Consider the following 21,431-nt stretch of genomic DNA (forward strand, 5'->3'; position numbering starts at 1 on the left):
TGCTCTGCCTCACCTTCACTAACTGCTGCTGGCTGCCAATAGCTAACTGGGTAACTTTGGCACAGGGATTAGATTTACTTCTCACCTGAAGAAAATACTCAGACAGGAAGAGGGAAATGTTTACCTCCCCTGCTAGGTTCCCAGATGTTATTGTGGGAATATTCATACACAAACTTATCTAGACAATTGAATCTCTGAATTTTTTACCTTGTATGAATTGACTTTTAATCTCTCCATATAGAGAATGACTTCAGTATGACCAATAGAGAAACAAAATCTGCCTCCAAGCATCTTTGGTGCTTGTCTCTCAACTGTGAACTCTAATTTTGCTAACGCATTAATTACTTGTCTTTCTGCCTTCTTGAGGCCCCCATGGGCCACTCACAGCTGGTGGCCAGTTTGATTCACACTGCTCTCAGCCACTGCGGACCCTAAGTGATAATTGCTTCCTTATCACCTCTTTGCTAATCACTCTGAGTGGAAAGCGCCCTCTGGCCTTAATTTCACCCACTCAGAGTTGTCCTCTGGAGCTCTGAGCTTCTGCAGCTTTTTCTCTTCTCTTTCCCTTCCTGAGAGGTTTCTTTTTAAATTTTTCAATTATAGTCGACGTACAATTTTGTATGAGTTTTAGGTGTACAACACAGTGATTAGACATTGATGTAAGATAGGAAGTGATCACTTCAATAAGCCCAGTACCCATCTGACACCATACGTAGTTATTACAACATTATTGACTATATTCCCTGTGCTGTGCTTCACAGCCTGCGACTTTCTGGAACTGGCAATTTGGACATCTTAATCCCTTCCCCCTTTTCACCTCCTTTTGCCAAAACCCCTCCCATCTGGCAAACATCAAAATGTTCTTTGTGACTTTGTTTCTATTTTGTTTGTTTGCTGTTAGTCTTTCTCAAACACTATACACATCAAAACATAGATTATCACAATAAAACTGGATGTTTATCTTCTCCCATTAGAAATACTTTTCTTCTCTGTAGAACGTGACCTGTTTTCTTTCCAGCAAAGTCTTCTTTCAAACACTTCCTATGGTTGTCTTTGAAGACATTAACATTTCTATCCTTCATTGCTTTAGAATTTTATTGTTGGAAGCTTTCATGAGCAAAGTTTTGCAAACCTTAAATTACCCATGAAGAATATTATAGACTCCATCCAAGTCAGAGGTGTGGGACTTTTTATTTAGGATGTTTCCCTATTGGTGAGCTTGAACTTTGTCATCTTATATCAAGAGGTATGAGTCTCCAACGGTTGATGTTCATTCAATTGTGTCTTTCCAGGTGCCCAGGAAAAAACGAACTTGGAAGTCATTATTCTAGTAGGCACTGCGGTGATCGCCATGTTCTTCTGGCTGCTTCTTGTCATTGTTCTACGGACTGTGAAGCGGGTAAAAAATAATTTTTCTTCCACCCCGTGCACTTTGGTTTTCATGATTAATGAAAGCTGACTGGGGCTCTTTGAGTTGTTTCTTCCCATTGTTATGGGCTCGATGAGCACAGTTTATTTCAATACAATAACATTCTTGCCCATTTTCTTTTGGCTGGACCACTGGGCTTTAATTGATAGAAGCCACTAGCGGAAAAACAGGCTGGTACTGTCTAGTGTAATTAAGATTTAAGAACTTAATTCCGAGTTCATTTAGTTGAGGGGTCACTGGAAATAGGATTATAATAGGACTACTCTCACACTCCATGAGTTTTATTTAAAAATGAGACATCAGGAATAGGGCTTCTACCAAAATAATAAGAAGCACACAAAACAACAGCCAAACAACGGAATGTGTGTCGCTTAAAGGAGTAATGCTTTCCAGGCCAATGGAGGGGAACTGAAGACAGGCTACTTGTCCATCGTCATGGATCCAGATGAACTCCCCTTGGACGAACACTGTGAACGCCTGCCTTATGATGCCAGCAAATGGGAGTTCCCCAGGGACCGGCTGAAACTAGGTGTGCTTTCAAGTGATATTGATTTGATGTTGAGTTTATCAGGCCATCTCTTTTTTCTTTAGGAGGATGACAAATCTAGTCTACACGAAGGTTGGATTCTAGTTCAGAAAGCATTTCATCTCTCGAATTTGAATAATCATCCATTTAGTCACTTAGAAGTAGTGTCCCTGTAATCGTCTAAAGCAGGGCATTTGGAGGGTGAAGGGAAGAGATATCTAAATAATTAAGCCTGGACCAAGAGTAAACTGGACTGTCCATGTTACACTGGGATGTATGGTTACCCTACCTAGTTGGAATCTGCGTATCACTTTGGTGGTATAATAGCCCAAGTCCGTTTTGTCGCCGCTGTTGTTGTTAACTGTAGGTAAGCCTCTCGGTCGTGGTGCCTTTGGCCAAGTGATTGAAGCAGATGCCTTTGGAATTGACAAGATAGCAACTTGCAAGACAGTGGCTGTCAAAATGTTGAAAGGTAAAAGCAAAGTTATGTGGTGATGTGACCCTCCCTCTGTTTCATCTGGTCTTTACACACGATGAAAGGCTTGAATCAGTGGCTCTGTGGTTGGGTGGGCCCACCAGCCCAACATGCAGCCAACCTGTATACCTTTGTGCAAATTGGAAAAAAAGTTCTCTTGTAACCTCATGCTAGGGTGCACAGCCAGGCAGGCAAAATTGGGGATGGGTTTCAGCTGCCCGCTCCCTCCTTCCCCACCTTGCCTGGGGGTCCTTGTGTAGGACACAGCTTGCACAACTGTACTGAGTGGCCTGGCTCTAGGGAGAGAAAAAACAAATTGTTTTGTACTATATTATGGTGCATTGGTAAGATAGTTATAGACCATCCAGAAACACGAAGAGAAATTTGATATAATAAGTAAAAATAGTAGAGTACAAGAACACTATGTTCCCTATAATTGGAATATGTAAAAGATTTCACAAATAAAAAGTAATATGCAAAATATGAATGGTTGTGCTAGGAAAAAAGGATTATGGGTGATATTTAAAAAATTCAAACTTTTGCAAACAATTGTTAATTTTAATAGTAATGGAATTCTGGTCTTGCCATTTTAATTTGGGGAGGTGATGCATACAACACCTTTGGCTCCAATTATGATGTGTTTTTATTGATGGAGGTGATGCTACCTACCCTTTGCCAGTAGGTCTTATGCATTTCAAAGGCATCTCCCTCCTTTTGCCTGTTCTCTTTTGTGGCCAAGGGGATATGTAATTTTAAGGTGGCTCATTAGGACCTGAGGTATGGACCATGTCTGTGAATTACAGGGAAGTTTACCAGTCAGCACTGGATCAAACTCAGTCTTAGCCTCATCAGCCTCATATGCCAACTGGCCTTACCAGCTGGCCCTTGTTAAGTTTCCTGCTTGGCACAGATTGGTGGGAACTTCAGCACAGCCCCGAACACACACGGATATTTGATACGTGGTATTGCTTCCTTACGAGGAAGTACTGAAGTAATCAGGCCCCAAGAAGCATAGTAAACCTGGTATATGAAAACCCAATTTTGTAAAAGAAGAGAATCTGGGCATGATTCCATTTGCAGATGGATTCTCCACTTGCAAAAGACTTCACTATGAATTCTTTTAAATATCAAACATTCTGAATGCACTTAAAGGAAGAATTTGATTTGGAATCAGAAAATACAATTTATACTTGACTTTTAGGAGAATGCACATAGTCTGTAAAGTGGGCTACAGTTGGTTTATCCCTGGAGAGGAGGTTGCAGAGGTGCATGAGTCTTCCTAAGGCAACACCCACATTTACGATGACCCTCTCTGCCCTGTATTTGCAGAAGGAGCAACACACAGTGAACACCGAGCCCTCATGTCTGAACTCAAGATCCTCATTCACATTGGCCATCATCTCAATGTGGTCAATCTTCTAGGTGCCTGTACCAAGCCAGGAGGTGAGTACCTGTGGGTGGCTCTGGTTCCCTGATTCAGGCATATGCATCTCTGCTGCTATTTGAGGGAAACCGCTCAACTACCATGGCTTCGATTCCCTTAACTTAGGATACTTGGCCAGATTTCCAGATACAGGGTGTGGCAAAAGGAGGTTTACAGTTGTGAGTATGCAAAACACAGGGTTGATTCTTGTATTATTATTTATGAATTATTGTGTGACTTTTCCATATGAACAACTGTAAACCTCCTTTTGCTGCACCCCGTATAAATGTATTTCATGGAGGTTATTTGGGCACTATAAATTGTTCTAGCGCTTGGTGTGAATGAAAAAAAGGTCACATCACTATAATACAGTCTGCTACTTGTGTAGCAGGTATTTAGATGAGCAAAGTAAACTTCCCCCAAAACTTGAAAGCAAAAGACACTGATAGCAGGTCTCCCTAAAATGGAGTCATCTTAGGTGATTATGTTGAAAAGCAAGTGGGTGTGTTCTCTTTTTAAATTTTTGTCAGTCTTGTGGAATCGCCTTTTAGAAAAAGCCAGGCTACCATATAAGTGGCTTATGACCAGCTGATTTCCATGATCCTGTCCCCTGTGAAAGGCTGTAGCTTTTTTATGATATTTTCTGGTTGAAAAATATATTAAACACTTAGGGAGAAACATGAGTGAAACACGTTCTCCTTTCCTGACATGCTGTGCTGTCTGCAGGCCCGCTCATGGTGATTGTGGAATTCTGCAAGTTTGGAAACCTATCCACTTACTTAAGGAGCAAGAGAAATGAATTTGTCCCTTACAAGGTATGGCATTCCCTAACTCAACTCTGGCTGCACTGTAAAATGGGGGAAAATTCCAAGTGGTACAGGTTAATTTTTTGGTTGAAATTCTGTGAAAAACTTGTGAGGGGTCTTCTCACATTATCTCTTGGGTGTCATAACTTCCTCTTTTACCTTCTGGGTGGATGTAGGCTTCTCATGATTTATTTTTGTGGCTTCATCTATGGACCCATGATAGATGGTGCCTGGAGAGGGGAGAAGATGGGTGTGGTTAAGGAAAGGAAGGGCAGCTCGGGAGTAGTCTCTGTCCCCTAGAGTGGGAATCCCTCTGCAGAGAGCACCCTAATGTTGGAAGTGTGTCTGAGTACAACTTGAAACAAGGCATCTATCTCTGTGGGCTCAAGAAAGAACGAGGCTTTATGGAAGAAAATCTATCATCTAAAATACTTGTCCAAGATTTTAGCCTGGAGACTGCATAATCCTGACGTTGATGTCCTTCTGGTCTGTTTTTAAGTAGTTACAACTGTTTTCAAAGTTGGCTACATTTCAGAGGTCCATTTTGTAGTCAAGGAGTGTGTTCATGTGCTTTTTCCTAGACCAAAGGGGCACGATTCCGTCAAGGGAGAGAATACGTTGGGGAAATCACCGTGGATCCTAAACGCCGCTTGGACAGCATCACCAGTAGCCAGAGCTCAGCCAGCTCTGGATTTGTGGAGGAGAAGTCCCTCAGTGATGTGGAAGAGGAGGAAGGTACCTGCCATTGCTTTCTCATGCATGCTCTTGTAGGAACAGACAAGGTGACAGGGTGCTATGAGAAATTCTGCCATGGGAAAAGTCTGATACTACCTAATATTTGAAAGACACCCAAATTTCTAGACTGGCTTCCTTTAGTCTCCCCAGAGGGGAAGCATGGAAGCTCTACATAATGGCAGGCGAGGCTGTAAGATGAAGCCTGGCTAGCCTGAGCAATCTCGAATCCTAGGAGATCTAAGAGGTTGGCAGCTATCAAGCCAATGCTGTTAAAATGTTGGTTCAGCATTTATTAGCAGGAGAGGCTCAGTCCTGTGTTCCAGAAGGGCAGAGAAGGTGTTTTGGTGGCTGACTAGTCTCCTCGTTGCCCCAAGCGGTGCAGCCCCACCTTGCTTACTTCACCAGCCCAACAGAAGTTGCTCAGTTAATCATACCCAACCTTCTCCAAGGCAGTGCAGGGGCTATCTGCTACTTCTTCCCCACTGTTTAAGTGGCTTATCAAGTCTTCCTTCCAACCATACACCCTCCGAGGTATCTTTTCTTTATCTGGTCATGTTTCCAATGACATTTTAGGGTTCTTTCTCAGTGGTGCTGCATTCCCAGCCTGACTTCCAGTACTTCTTCCAATTCCAGGATACATTATATACCTGCTTCCCCCAGAAGAAGCAGAGAGTGCTCCATGGAGGCAGAGCTAGGGCTTCCTGACATCTGGCTCCTCATGAAGCATGAGCTTAGAATAATCTAATCATGGAATAGTGGAAGAACTTGCTTCTCTTTCCCTGGATATGAGGCCATAGATAGTACTGGAATCTGACTTCTTGCCCTGAGAAGCCTAGTGGGAGGTGTGAGGCTGGAAGGTGGTCTGGAAGAGCGTGAGGAGGTGGTCTAGACCTCACAGAACTGGACCCACTCTTGAGTAGAGCCACCTCGGCCCTGTTCTTCTGTCTCCCAAAACGGTGGCCGGTGAGCTGCAAACCAAGGGGGTGGGCTCATGTGTCGGAGAAGAAGGAGTGCTGGCCTAGACTTTTGCCTCCATTTCCTCATTTGGAAAATGAAGAGCTCTCACTTGTTATTCATTGAGAGCCTTGTAGCCCTACGTGTAAAAAGTCATTGAGGAAACAGTTCGAAGTGTTTTTAATACACACAACGTTATTACAACTGAGTTTCCACTTATTGTACTTTGGCATTTGTCTCCAGGAAAGAAGCCATGTCTTATCCCATCTGACTAAAATTAAGAGATCATGTTGAAACACCCATTAATGTCTTAGTGGTTATTTGTACCAGTATGCACGGAAGTAAATACCCCAGTTTACGAAATTCATCATTTGTCTTCATGTCCCTGCATTCTCTCCTTCACGTCCTTGGAGAAAAAGCATCCTCCTAGGCCAGATTTATTGCATTTATGGCACTTTCTCACCTTGGAAGTGAGAGAAGTAAATCTGTTTCTGGTATTTTTAGTTATCCGTTGTAGATTATAATTTGACCTTTGTCATTTGTCCCAGGACAAAGCCTGGAGAGAAGAGATCCAGTGACCCTGCATATTGTTGTTTTATTTTTAGAGTTCTTGATATGAAACTATTGTTTACCCCTCTGGGTACAGGAAAAAAAAAACAAGTTTAAAACAGTAAATTTGAACAAGTTCTCTTTCACTCTGTTATCTGGGCCAATTTTACCTCTTTTCTGTCTCCTGGATTCGCTGGTTCAATCTGGCTGAAATGGAAAAAGTAATATTTTTGCTAAGGGGTAGGATGAAGGCTAATAACGCTGGTATTCAGCAAATTCACAGAAGATAGAGGCATTTTCTTTCTGCTTATATTTCCCAAATTTAACTCCCACATTTGAAAATGAAGATTATTCTAAAAAAACTTATAAATAAATCATTTCTATTGGAAATACTGATCTCTGTACTCCTGGATCCTCTGACAGCTTCTGAAGATCTGTACAAAAACTTCTTGACCTTGGAGCATCTCATCTGTTACAGCTTCCAAGTGGCTAAGGGCATGGAGTTTTTGGCATCTCGGAAGGTAAGAGAGCTCAAGGGAAAACAAAGTATCTCTACAGATCACAGATTTGGAAATAAGATCTCCAGTGCCAGGCACTGGTGTTTGCTTGGCACTATAATTCATTCACCACTCCTGAGACTATTAAAAGAATTCTACAGGGGAGGCCCCCATTTCTGCTCCCTAAGGGGGTATAAGGATTTCATGAAATTAATTTGTGTGACTTTTGAGCCTTTTATTATTGAGCATCCATGAGCTGTAAGCAGTCATCTAAGCACTAAGTGTGTGAATACTGTGTGAACAAACCGGTGAAACTCTCCAGCTTCGTGGAGTTTACATTCTATGGGGAGGAGCAAACAGTAAATATCAGCAAGTCAGACACATAGTAGGTTAGATGGGAGTAAGCGCTGTGGGGAAAGTTAAGCGAGAAGGGTAATGGAGTGTATAGGAGTGGTATGCTTGTGTGGGTGCATGCTCTTATGTCTGCGAATGTCAGTTTTAAACAAAGTGGACAAGGAAGACTGTATAAGAATGTGACATGTGAGCAATAACCTAGAAGACTGAGGGACTGAGCCTTGTGGATATGTTGGTGTAAGTCTATTTTTAATTTATTTTTACATTCATCACCATCCATCAAAAAACATGTGTTAGTAGTATAATTAGAAACCAGGAAGGACAGGCTTCAGATGAGAGAGACTAAAGAGCTAAAATTAGCAAAGTAGGCCAAACAAAGGCTGAGGTGGGGACGTGACAAGTTACAAATATTCTGAAGGTTGTAAACACTCCGGAGGGAGCAAGGTTAATTCAAGTCACTGCCCTGGAAAAGGGTATAGTGGATGGTTTGACATTAAACAAGAAAAATTCAAATTAAATTTCAAGAAAAATTGTTGTTTGATAAAATGCATTTGTTGCAGCCTGCTAGGGGAAGAAAGACAAAGAGTTTTGGAGTTTATTGTTTTTCGTTTATTTGCTTCTATATCAGAGCGACATCCCTAACCCACTTATTTTCCTGAGGTTTCAAGCTCGTCCCAGGTCACAGAGCTTCAGGATCTCAGATATTCCTGCCGGGAGTTCTTGTCTTCTTCCTCCTACGGGGAAGGGAGAGAGGTGGAGTCTCACAGGATTTTCTCAAAGAGAAAAGCTCTTTGCCCTTCTTGGAGATTCTGATTTTTTTAAATTACTTTTTTAAGGCCACAGCTTGCCATTTAGTCAGGGTCCTTTTCAGTGACTGGGGAAGGAAGCTAAAGATCCTTTAGCTTCCCCTGCTTTATTGAATGCCACCTGGTTTTGGGCAAATAACAGAAGCTCTTAGGTTGGAAAGAAAGTAGGAAGGGTTGTCTCATTTTTGGAACCTCCTGTCTTGCTCAGTTATGCTAGACAATGTGTTTTTAAATATGCCTCCTTCAGAGGAAAGTGCTACCCAGATGTGAGGTGCGGGTGGTCAGGGATGCTCTGCTCATGTGATCACCCCTACAATGACTTGAGAATTCTCAGCAAAGCCTTTCATTCATTTAAAAGTATCCCCCTTGACTTACTCTCTCACAATTCTACCAGGTGGAGCTGAAGCTGCTTAGCAGTAGGGAGTTAGATGATGTTGGGGGACATAGACAAGGGAGGCATGGGGGCGGAAAAGAATAGAAAGAAAGCCAAGGAGAGCTGGTTTTCCTTCGTAGTGCACCAGAGAATCAGCCTGGCTAGTGAGAAGCTGCAATGGCTTTAATAGACCTTTATGATAAGCCTCCACTTTGAAAACAGGATGAGCCCCACTGGGAACTGTTTATCAGAGCCAGTCCAGCTTCAGTTACATATGGAATGGGGAAACCAACAAATCAGTGAGAGCCCTTGTTTCTGGTTTCCGTGCATTCATTCAAAATAAATCCCATTCTGGGGCGTCCCTTAGAATAACATGTTTCAACTGTATATGGAGCCAGGCAAAAGGGATGTGTGGATGTGACCAGAAACACATTCCTAATTGTGTCCAAGAGAAGTCTATTTACAACTCCCTCCTCATACTATAACTTAATTATTTAACTCCACAGTCTGGGGCTGTTTGTGGAATAAGCAGATGTGCATCTCAACAAAACTCAGACTTTTTCCCTGAAGTGCTGATAAAAGATATTAACCCGGTGCTTGTTAATCAGTTGGTTTTCTGATGTGGGTTTGTTTTTTTTAGAGCATGAGGTCACAACAGATGTAGAAAAGATCAGCTGTGCTGAGACTTAACACACACACGATTCTTTTTGCAGTGTATCCACAGGGACCTGGCGGCACGAAATATCCTCTTGTCGGAGAAGAACGTGGTTAAAATCTGTGACTTTGGCTTGGCCCGGGATATTTATAAAGACCCAGATTATGTCAGAAAAGGAGATGTAAGTTTCAAAGATGAACCCGGGACCTCTTAAGTTGCAGAATTCAAACTCCTCTTAGCAAACATCAGAGCCTGTGTTCAGGAGTAAAGGAAGTATTTTTCTTCAGAAACTTGCCAAGTTGGAAGCTGATTCCCTGTCTTCTACCCTCTTAGGCACGCCTCCCTTTGAAATGGATGGCCCCAGAAACAATTTTTGACAGAGTGTACACAATTCAGAGTGACGTGTGGTCTTTTGGTGTCTTGCTCTGGGAAATATTTTCCTTAGGTGAGTCACTTCTCTTGGTCCTTCCATCGAGACTCCAAAGAGAATGATAACAGCCAGTGGCCCCTAATACACCTTTCCCTGTCTTGTAGTCAACCTTTATTGAGTGAAACTTACTTGCAAGCTTTGTATTGTAAAACCTAAAAAAAAAAAAAAAAAAAGAAAGGAAGAAAAAAATATATAGATGATCAGTATGCTCAAGAATCAGATTCAGGGCTTCCTATAAGAGAAAATCAAGTCAAATAACAAACATCCCATTCCTGTTTCATTCTAGGTGCTTCTCCTTATCCTGGAGTAAAGATTGATGAGGAATTTTGCAGGCGATTGAAAGAAGGAACTAGGATGAGGGCCCCTGATTATACCACACCAGAAATGTGAGACTTTAAAAGTACCCTTTTATTCTCCTTCTTCGCTCCCTGCCCAAAAGACTTGCCATCATAAACTCCTCCTTCATGGCCCAGTTTGTGCCCTTCCTCTGTCTCACAGTCCTTCCTTGATAATCTCAAGCCCCGAGCGATCTCTTCTTCTTGAAATGATGACATTTTATCTATACCAGCCAGTTAACTTTTATTAAGTGTTGATCTACCATTTTTCTTTCTGTACACACCTGACGCTCCAAGTGCAGGGAAGCATCAAATGTCTTGTGTGTATCCCTGTTTAACATCTTGCCTCCTGATGGACTCTCTGTAAACGTTTACTCATTCAAGTGCTTACTTTCAGCATCGGATCAGGAGGAAGGAGGCAGTTCATTAATGACATCAATATTTTGCTTCTCTAGGTACCAGACCATGCTTGACTGCTGGCACGGAGAGCCTAGTCAGAGGCCCACGTTTTCAGAGCTGGTGGAACACTTGGGAAATCTGTTACAAGCTAATGCTCAGCAGGTTTGTGACCTCCATCCAAGAAGCTTCCTAAAAGAGCACTCAGGTGTCAGGACTCCTCTGCTGCCTATACCTTGTCATGGCCACCGTACTGTTCCCTCAGCCACTGAATAAGAAGCTATAGTCTTCCAGATCTGAGCAGGGGTGGTTTTTTCCAAGCTATAATTACCCTTTGAGACAGATGAAATCCTAATTCATAACCTGGGAGCAGACCACTCTTAGTCTTAACAATGTTTCTTTCTGTTAAGTCTTCAGATGCTCTTCTAAAGTTAAAATGAACACTGACCAACTAGTTGATCCAAAGAATATCAATAATGGATGGAATTTCAAGGAATTTTTAATATATTCTGCAGGCAAAAACACATCTGAACCCTGCAAAATAGATGGCTTTCTTTTTCCCCAATAAAATCCCAGGCCCCCATAACTTCCAGAGGAGGATTTCAGACTTGTAGCCTTTGCCACTAGAAAGTTATTTAATCTCCCGTCAACACCTCTTACTACAGTGAATGGAAGCCAATTTCCTCCCGCTTTTCTTTTGAACAGCTGGGGGACAGTGGGTCAAATCTCTTTTTATCGTGAACCTTCCAAACATTTAAATGTATCATCTTTCCCTTCATTTCTTTCTTTTGATGAAATAATGTGAAGTGGTGCCACCTTTTTTTTTCAGAAGACCCGTTTTTCCTGCACATTTATTGCTTTTCTCTAGACCATCATCAGTTTTTCCATTGCCTTGAAATCCACAGGCCAACACTGGTTGACACGTCCTTTAAAGGACCTGGCTCGTGTGGATGGTTTCTCAGCTCTGCGGGGCTCCGCGTGCTCTGTTGCTGCGTCGGTGACCAAGCCCACTTGGTCTTCGTTGTGGCCACAGTGTTGTGTGTCCCCTCCCCCATCTCCCTATTCATGAACTCCTGTAATATACTTTCAGGCACCCATCCCTTTCAAATGCCCTTTTGGTTTTTGACAAGCCATTTTTAATGTTGTCTTAAAGTTTTATATTTCAGATATGAAGGCAACACCCCCCCTAACCAAGAAGGCCCCCTGGCCTTTGTTTCTCATGAAAAGGCCCTTGAAGCACTGAAGCCAAAACAATAGCACTCTGTGTTTATTGTTTCAGGATGGCAAAGACTACATTGTTCTTCCCATATCAGAGACTTTGAGCATGGAAGATGATTCTGGACTCTCTCTGCCCACCTCACCTGTTTCCTGTATGGAGGAAGAGGAAGTGTGTGACCCCAAATTCCATTATGACAACACAGCAGGAATCAGGTACTGTCTATGGCCAACATCCCCCAGGGGTTGGGCCTCAAGGTCAGCTTCGGGAGGGGGGTGGGAGGAAGACGTTTTATAAAGCTGCTGCATCCCCCTTGCACGCGCAGCCATAGCCCCGAGACTGACACAGAGGGAAGCGCTCCTCGAAGAGGGCCTGGTAGGTGTGTTTCCTCCCATCTGTAGCCCACATTGCTGCCATAGCTCTTCCTTTCAGGATTTTAAGCCCTGCAGCTGCAAATAGCTGGAATGCCACAGTTTGTTAATCTCCAGAAAAAGAGACCGATTTTACAAAGACATCTGTATTTAAATTATCCCCATGTACTCTTTTATTAATGTGAATTAAGTAGGTTAGGAACGATTCAGGATGGAAGAGTTCTAGGCATCTGTGAAAACAGTCTTGTGCCTCTGGGGCAAGGAGACAGTGAACCGTGGGGATGTGTCCCGCATCAGACTGGACAACACGACTCCAGAAGCCCCGCCCAAGTCTGATTTTCAGGGGTTTATTAGCATAATGAGGCTTCTGGGCTTATTTAAAACACGTGTACTGCAGCCCTCCCCTGATTTCTAAAGGGGTTCTGAAGGCAGCTTCCTTTTTTCTCTCTCCCAGCACCTGTGCATAAGGAAAAAGTTGATAAGGTTTTCTACATTATGATGTTAAAATTGCCTTTTTCTAAGCCTGGGACTACTTACCTTTGCTTTGTTTCTTTTCGCACCCATTTGGGTGTTTTCGTCCTGTAACTGGACACCATGGGTGGGGGGGGGGGATTGGCCAAGATGCCCTCTGGAGCATGCTGTGGCTGCAGGGAGGAGCTCAGGCCTTTGAGTACTTGGCCGGGTTGCCACGTAGCAGGTGAGGCGACCTGAGCAGTCGGTGCCCTGGAATCAACCACTCGGGGCAGCAGGGACTCTGTTACGAGTGAGAAGAAAGCTCAGAGTGGTTGGAGGCAACATGTGAACCCCCTATTCCATTTTGTCGAGAACTTTGGGTATTTTTCAAAGAGCTCTTCCTTACATTATCAGATTTTGCCCACAGGATAACTCTGTGTTAGGCAAGGTAGAAAGTGTGATGTTTTAGGATGTAGACGTTGAACGCGAGGTTCGGAGTGATTACCTGGGGGAATACAATATTCTGATTCAAGATCCAGATTCTGAGTCCGACAGAAGTGGCTCGGACTCCCATGTAAGCTTTTTAGCAGCTGTGTGACTTGGGGCAAGTCTTCATTGCAACCCAGGTGAGGTCACTGGTGTCATTCAGGGTAATTGTTGTGAGAATTACCGATACAATGCATTTCTAAGTGCCTGGCATTTAGGGAGCTCTCCACAAATGATAGCTCTTATGTGAGCTGCTTAAAATTACATCCCCAGAATGATTCCATTTTCTCTGATATTGAACTCTGTGCCATTTTCTTCCACACCAAGGAGGGCCTATCAGAGAGAAAGAGCCACGGAATGAAAGCTTACAGTTCCACTCCCATGTTAAAAAGTCTTAGTTTAAGTTCAGCCGGCATTCTGGTATGGTTATTATTCCCACAACACTATTGCCTCCTCGTATATCTGAAAGCCATTTGATCACGAGCTCTATTCCTTGGGTTTTCAGTGCCCAGGTGGGATGAGCACCGGAGTCGGCAGTGTCTTGGCTCACTCGGGCACTTTGCATATGGTGCTGAGAGTCGATGAAGTCATGTTTGTGTAATGGAAGTGCCAAATGCTGTGCTGGATCTGAGACAGGGCTGCTAACATTTATCCCCAGAAGCGTGGACAAATGTGACACCACACTCTGAACATAGGCCTGGCTTCTATTTTCTGCCTGTGATTTTTGAATTGGTCTTTCCAGTTCAGTTTCTCTTTTATCCAGCCACAATGTGAAAAATAAAATGGAAATTGGAATCTTTTGTCTGCACCCTTTCCCAATCACCTCCACCTTTTCTCCTCTTATAAAAATAAGACTCCATGGTCCCGTGTAAATCATCTGGGCTAAAGGAAAGGCATAATCCAGGCATCTGCGCATGACACACTTCATTCTGACGCTCTCTGTGGGTCTGCTTCCCTGGGGAGACAGAAATGAGGCTGGGGTATGCTCTTCGGACTTGTTTACTCCTCTTCCACATTGCCAGTCAAGTAGAAAAGCCGAGAAGTCGTTCTCACTTGCTCCCTCCTTCTAATTTTCAATTCATTGCTTTATAAATAGAGCTGGACAGAGACATCACTGTGGGAGCCAGCCTGATGATTTGTTGCCTGGTTAAAAATATGTGTTCAGCTGAGAGAGAGGCTGAGAGGTGTGCTGGGGGAAGGGTGGGGAGGAAGGACCACCAGTGTCTAGACTTAGCATTTACTCTCATTTCCCTGAGGACCAGCTCTGGCCCCAAGTTTGCATGCTTCCTGCAAGAAAACACATATTAATTGCACTCATCTTTCTTTGAAGGCAGTTTGGGGACCATCTGCGGTTGCTCCATCATTTTCCCTGGGAGTTTCATGTCCCACGCCAAGCAACTTATCAAAAATTTCTTTTCAATTCTCTCCCAGAAAAAGGTTTTGGCACATAGCATTTTCTTCATTTTGGTTAATTGTTGGTAATGACTAAATGTTCCTTGTAGAGTGATGTTTTCGGCTAGAGGTCTCTGAATTTGGCTCTGGTATTAGGCAGCTGGAAGCAAAACTGTCTTTTCTCCATCTTTTGCCTATCTCACACCCCACATGCCCTCTTCTCCCACCGCTTCTCATCACACAGTCAGGTCACACAAAGGAGAGAACAGTGCTGTGCACATTCTAGGTGCTTAATAAAAACTTGAACAATCATGCCCACTGCTCTCTTCTTTTTCCTTCCTGATACTTTTCCAGGGGAGTCAATAGGGAGTACGGTAAAGTGAAACAAGACAAAGCAAAACAAAAAACTCCAACAACAACCAAAAAATCACCTGCACGGGCTTTAGTGTCTTAAGACCAAAGTTCAAGTCTCAGTTCTAGCTGTTTCCTCCCTAAGGCTTAGTTTCCTCATCTTCAAATGAGAAATAAAACACTGCCCTGGCTGGTGTGGCTGAGCGGATTGAGCACGGGCCTGCAAACCAAATGGTCACCAGTTCGGTTCCCAGTCACGGCACATGCCTGGGTTGCAGGCCAGGTCCCCAGTGGGGGGTGATCAAGAGGCAACTAATCTGATGTTTCTCTCCCTCTCTTTCTCCTTCCTTCCTCCTCTGTCTGGAAATAAATAAATAAAATCTTTAAAACACACACGCACAAAACCTATTTTGTAGTTTTGGAAAGAGCATATACAACAGTGAAGGGCCATGCAACTTTTGGAGTTATTGTGCTCAGAAGTCAAGCAGCTGTCCTTTCCGAGGTAGCTGAATTATTGCCCAAGATCACCAACTTTAGTTGATTCTACATCCTGAATAGCTCTTGAATCTGTCCACTTCTCCAAACCCTGTGAGCATCACCTTTCTTTAGTCAGGCTGCCCTTCTTTGGGCAACTGCCCCCTCATTGGTCTCACTGGTTTAGATCTTACCCTTCTCGACTCAGAGTCGTCTTTCAAAAGGATATATCTGAGCTGGTCAAGCTCATGCTTGAAATTCTTCAGTGCTTGTTCATTATAATCCCAAATTATAATCCACACATTGCAGTTCTGTGATTTTGGACAAGTTCATTAACCTCTCCGTGCCTCAGTTTGTCATCTGAAGTTAGGATAATAATATCCTCCCCTAGAGAGGTACCATTTGTGAAGATGCCACAAGACAATGGTCGAGGAACATTGTGCACAGTGCTTGGCCCATGGAAGGGATTCCTGAGTGTGTGAGTGAGTGAGTGAGTGAGTGATCGACTATGCTACCAATAGGTTTTAGTAAGTGCCACTTTTAGGGACCGAACTTAGGAGAAGAGGGCTTTTCCTCTCCCTTTGTGTTTCCTGTCTTGTTTCTCATGGACTTTCCTGAGTGAGGATGTCACTGGTGACCTTCATTGGATTCTCTGTGTAGGAAGAGGAACCCACCTCCTGGGGCAGGGGTGGGAGACTCAGTTTCCATTCTCTACTTTCGGCCCAAGTGAGTCCTCACTCTACTCATTCACAGAAAACACAAGGAAACACAAGTTAGCATGTCCAGAAGACTACTTGTGGTGAGAAGTACGCTGGGAAGAGAGTGAAGAGTGAATTTTCTGTCCTTTCTTGTGAAAAGGACGTTCCTGCTCTCCACTTAGGCTATTAGTGATTTTAACCAGGTCACTCAGACCCACCCAAAGTCACAGGAAGGGAAGGAGCACCCCCTGGACACAGGTGATACATTGTCTGACAAGTCCTATTTGGACTCCTGAAGGAAACTGAGCCCCTTTGAATACAAAGGAGGACAACAAGCTTTGGTTGATAGAACATCACTCTTTCTGAGAACACTTACCATCTGCCATTTATTTCCCACTCTCATTGTCCTCATCCATCCTTCTGACGTAGGGAGGGAAAGCTATGGCCAACACATTTTAAAGATGAGGCACCAGAGGCATAGGAATATTTATGACTTTCCCAAGCTCAGGTAGACTCTGAAATTGATGAAATATCTCATGGCTCTTGGACCTCTGCCCTTTCCTAAGACCAACAATTCTGCGGGCTGAAAATAGGGGATAGTGAGACTCAACCCCTCCCCCGTCTACACACTAAGCCTTTATTACATGTAGGCAGAGCAGATTGTCTTCAGATCCTGCTGACTTCAGCATCCTTTAGTGAGAGTCAGTGAGATCTGCAGGTGTGTCCTTCACCCATCTCCCATTGGAAGTTTGTTCTGTGAACATTACCGAGAAAAACTTTCCTAGGAGATGGCCCGGCAGATGTGAAACACTGGGGAACATGTCGAGAACTCAGTGGAGGAGTCTCTTGCAATCAGGAAGCCAGGCAGAGGGTGGTTCATCACTTAGTTTGCTGTTGTTGTCTTCAGTCCAGCCCTGGACCTCAGAAGTAGAATTCAAAGGAAAAGGGGCTCATGTAGGCCCCTCATTTATATTATACTTTAAAATGGACTTTCACAGGAAATTAAGCCTTCAATGTGTGCTAGCAGAGAAAGATTTTTGTGTTGTTTTTCTTTTTCCAAAGGATGTTTTGAAGGTCACTATTAAACTTGTGGTTGAAAGATAATGAACTTAGGTATCACTTGTGGTATCTGCAGCCAAATATACCACCACTGAAATATAAATATTTTTTCTTTTGCAGTCAGTATCTGCAGAACAGTAAGCGAAAGAGCCGGCCTGTGAGTGTAAAAACATTTGAAGATATCCCGTTGGAAGAACCAGAAGTAAAAGTAATCCCAGATGTAAGTACATCTTTTAAAAATAGTCTTAAAAATTATGTAAAAGATGAAACATTAGCTAAGTAAATATTAGCTTAAGCATTAGAGACTTGGAGGCAAATTATATGGCTTTCCTTGAGGGTCTGTGTCATGGGGTTGCTACTGAAATGAGACTTATTCCGTAAGGAAAGCCCCTGGTACAAATTCAAGATACTCTACCGTCATGTCCAATTCCACTCAAGTGTAAATACTATCAAGGGAAAAGAAGGATGAAAATGGCTCCCTCAGCTGTTTCTTCCTAAACTCCTCTCTTCTTCCTGGCCTGGGCCTGCTTCTAGGAAGCTACTCTTTGCAGCTTGCACAGTTCCTGGTTCTGATACCTTTACCTCCCTCTGCAGAACATTGGGATGTATTGTCTGATAAGTGGGTTAAGTAGTCAGTTTGATTAAGTGGTTGGTCCGTGCACACACTTAATCACCTGTGCCATCTCATTGTCTCCTAAAAAGGACAACCAGACGGACAGTGGTATGGTTCTTGCATCAGAAGAGCTGAAAACCTTGGAAGACAAAACCAAATTATCTCCGTCTTTTAGGTAAGGCTCAGCCAAATAGAAAAGACTAATTTCAATGGGAATTTTTGGAAGGAACTTAGGATTTGGGATGTAGGTTCATAGTTTTTGCATTTTATGTCATTGGCTGGGTGAATTTACATCAAACTAATAAAAAACTTAAACAAGTCAAACAATTAAGTGTAAGTCTAAGAAAAATCTAAAATGAATCAGAGGATTTTTATGAGATTTGTCTGGTACCGGCTAAATAACAAAGAGGTCATTGGATGTGATCCCTGAAGAATTTTCAAACCTGTACATAAATGATGTGTCTGTCCTTGAGAAGTATAGTATATAAGTAAGGCAATAGCTACTTGTTTAGATTCTTAAATATTATTGGCTGAGTTCACCTTACTTAATTGTAGGAAAAATACTGTGTCGAATATCATTTTCTCCATGAGGTTCAATAGGAATTTGTAGTTGCTTTGAATAGATGCACCTGCTTTGATTTAACAAATAAATGAAAATCTGAACTTATAAAAATAGTAGGATGCATGACTGTAGGAGAAGGGGGTGGGCTTGATGCAGGAGGGCAAAGGGGGAAAAGTTGGGACAACTGTAATAGAAAAACGATAAAATATTTAAAAATTAGAAAAAGAATAGTAGCACACAGAATAATTATTTATTTGCTAGTGAGTTCACTGTAGGTAAGAATAGAGAAGATTTTGATCTACCTATAATCTAAATAAATAACCCATGGGTTATTGATGTTCATGTTGGAAAAAAAACATTAAAATGTTCCAGTGTGCTATTTTGTTTGCCTTAAGCCCAAGGTAAGACATTGTGAGAGCTAATCATGTTTTATTCACCGATTCAAAATATATCCATCGAGCAATGACTGTGATAATTACCGTGCCATTGATTGAGACACTAAACTTATTTTTATTGGGGTTGGATTAAAAGAAAAATTGCATTGCTAGTGATTAGAAATAACTTTTAAACCACATATTAGCACACAGTTCATAAGTCCTTTTTGCAATTTTTACTATGAATAATTTGGTAAAGCACTTATTAAGGGGAAAAAACCCACATCTCAGAATGATTCAAGCAGTGTAAATCCTAAAGCTTTAGGTCAGCACAGCCTGCACTTCTAGGCTCTGACACGATTACCATCTGTCCTGATTCTACACCATTGAAAGCATTCTCTTCTTGCTGCTGAATGATCCAGGTCCTCAGTCTTTCCAAAAGAATGTGATTTTGATGAGTAAAAAAGCAGTTTCTGACATGTCTGGCTTGATTGCACACACACACACATCAGCTTATTAAAGTTTAACGTTGCTCGAGAACTTTATTGACACCACACACATGCCTTGCGATCCTCTGACTGACAGTGTGGGGAAAGCACGAGTGGACTGCAGAACATCCCTATTTCCTCTCCTATCGTGAAAGGGTCCCTTTGGCTCCTATCATTGTATACAAACTTGTCAATCCATAAGGCCATAAAGACGTTCCCTGGTTGGAGCCTGTGCATAACTCAGGAGAGCTGCCTTTCATCTCATCTCAGGCTTGAAAGACTTGGACCTGAATAAGAGGACTTATCTGAAAGGACAAATTCATGCTAGTACCTGAAAATAGACATTGTCTGAGTAAACCTGATACGTTGATTAACAAGTGGGAGAGATAGGGGCTGGTGTCTCCAGGGAGATTACAGCCCACATGGGGCTGGGAAGGGGGTTAGGGTAAGAAGCAAAAGAACTGCCTTCTCTCTGCCAACTCTTGTGGTTGCATTTTTTTTCCCCACAGTGGACTGATGCCCAGCAAAAGCAAAGAGTCTGTGGCATCTGAAGGCTCCAACCAGACCAGCGGCTACCAGTCCGGGTATCACTCCGATGACACGGACACCACTGTGTACTCCAGCGAGGAGGCAGAACTTTTGAAGCTGATGGAGATTGGGCCGCAGGCTGGCAGCGCAGCTCAGATTCTCCAGCCTGACTCTGGGACCATGTTGAGCTTTCCTCCTATTTAAAGGGAGGCACCCAAGTCCCCCACTCCTGGAAATCACATGAGAGGTGCTGCTCAGATTTTCAAGTGTTGTTCTTTCCACCAGCAGGAAGTCGCCGCATTTGATTTTCATTTCAAAAAAAAAAAAAAAAAAGTGGATCTCAGACTGCAGGGAGCCAGTCCCGTAGGCATTTCCTGACAAGATGCTTGTGACCCAAGAATGTGTTTGTGTCTTCTCTCAGTGTTGACCTTATTCTCTTTTTCATTTATTTGAAAAACATGTATGATACTCCCTACTGTGGGTCTCCCCACAGGTTATAACAGAAGAAGTTCAAGAAATGGCTTCATCTTCCAAGATGTAGCTATACCTGGGGAGTTGACACCTCTGTAAAACTAGGTAATCCAGGCAATGAAAGTGCTTTTGGTGTTGAAGATGAGAAAGACCTTTAGGGCTGAGTCCATCTAAGAGGCTTTGTTTAGGATGTGGGCCCTGAGCCAAGCCTTACGTGTGGGGTTTGGACCCATAGAAAGGAAGATGTCGGCTTCCTTTGAGAGTGTACTGGAGCCTGCAAATGCATTGTGTAGGCTCTAGTGGAGGTGGGCGTGGGGTCTGTGAGGCAACGTAGAGGCTTCAGACGAGGTTACTGGTTTTAGAAGGTTGCGTGCTCTTCCCAGTTGGGCTAAATGAGAGTTCCTTGTGCTGTTTCCGACTCCTAATGAGAGTTCCTTCCGGACTCTTACGTGTCTCCTGGCCAAGCCCCAGGAAGGAAATGATGCAGCTCTGGCTCCTTGTCTCCCAGGCTGATCCTTTATTCAGACACCACAAAGAAAGGACATTCAGACAGAGGCTCCCTGTCGTGTTGAAGAATTCTGACTGTACAAACCGGCTTCTGGCTTCTCGTGGATGAATACTCACATGTCTGTCCCTGTGTGATGTGTCTGAGCCTGAGTGCAGCAGGTTCAGTATCAAGCTGTGGTGTCAAGGCTCCAGGAAGGAGTTCGCTCTGTGGTTCCTTCTCTCCTCCCTGTGCCGTGCCCCTCCCTTTCCTCACCAGCTAGCCAGTATTTTAGTCATTTGGCCTCAGCACCCTAGTAAAAGCTGATTGGTTTGTCCTCTCTCTGGATAACTTAGTCAGATTTCAAAATTATTTTATAGCTAAAGTTATAACAACATCTATTGTATTGTGTAGACTTTTAACATGTAAAGCTATTTCTACTGATTTCTGCCTTTTTCTTTTCCTTTAAAAAACAAAACAAAACGTATTTTTCATTTGGTACCATAGTGTGAGATGCTGGGAACCAGGACTATAAGACATGCTATGGCACATATATTTATAGTCTGTTTATGTAGAAACAAATGTAATATATTAAAACCTTATAGTATATATAATGAACTTTGTACTATTCACATTTTCTATCAGTACATGTAGCATAACAAAGGTCA

The 21,431-nt window shown here is 42.9% G+C and overlaps 1 protein-coding gene across 2 annotated transcripts in view; it reads left to right on the forward strand.

The window, feature by feature from the left end:
• Positions 1-20,114, forward strand: part of KDR (kinase insert domain receptor) — a 41,825-nt gene extending 21,711 nt beyond the window's left edge. For both annotated transcript variants that reach the window (XM_024573712.4, XM_045182980.3), the window contains exons 16-30: positions 1,293-1,399; positions 1,823-1,958; positions 2,323-2,427; positions 3,760-3,873; positions 4,580-4,668; positions 5,241-5,394; positions 7,321-7,418; positions 9,641-9,763; positions 9,916-10,027; positions 10,299-10,398; positions 10,803-10,908; positions 12,023-12,174; positions 17,364-17,463; positions 17,946-18,031; positions 19,790-20,114. In XM_024573712.4, the coding sequence (XP_024429480.2) occupies positions 1,293-1,399; positions 1,823-1,958; positions 2,323-2,427; positions 3,760-3,873; positions 4,580-4,668; positions 5,241-5,394; positions 7,321-7,418; positions 9,641-9,763; positions 9,916-10,027; positions 10,299-10,398; positions 10,803-10,908; positions 12,023-12,174; positions 17,364-17,463; positions 17,946-18,031; positions 19,790-20,012 (1,805 nt within the window). In that variant the 3' untranslated portion in view covers positions 20,013-20,114. The remainder of the gene's footprint in view (positions 1-1,292; positions 1,400-1,822; positions 1,959-2,322; positions 2,428-3,759; positions 3,874-4,579; positions 4,669-5,240; positions 5,395-7,320; positions 7,419-9,640; positions 9,764-9,915; positions 10,028-10,298; positions 10,399-10,802; positions 10,909-12,022; positions 12,175-17,363; positions 17,464-17,945; positions 18,032-19,789) is intronic.
• Positions 20,115-21,431: the final 1,317 nt, after the last annotated feature.

This window comes from Desmodus rotundus, chromosome 4 (assembly GCF_022682495.2).
Source record: "Desmodus rotundus isolate HL8 chromosome 4, HLdesRot8A.1, whole genome shotgun sequence".
Lineage (NCBI taxonomy): Eukaryota > Metazoa > Chordata > Mammalia > Chiroptera > Phyllostomidae > Desmodus > Desmodus rotundus.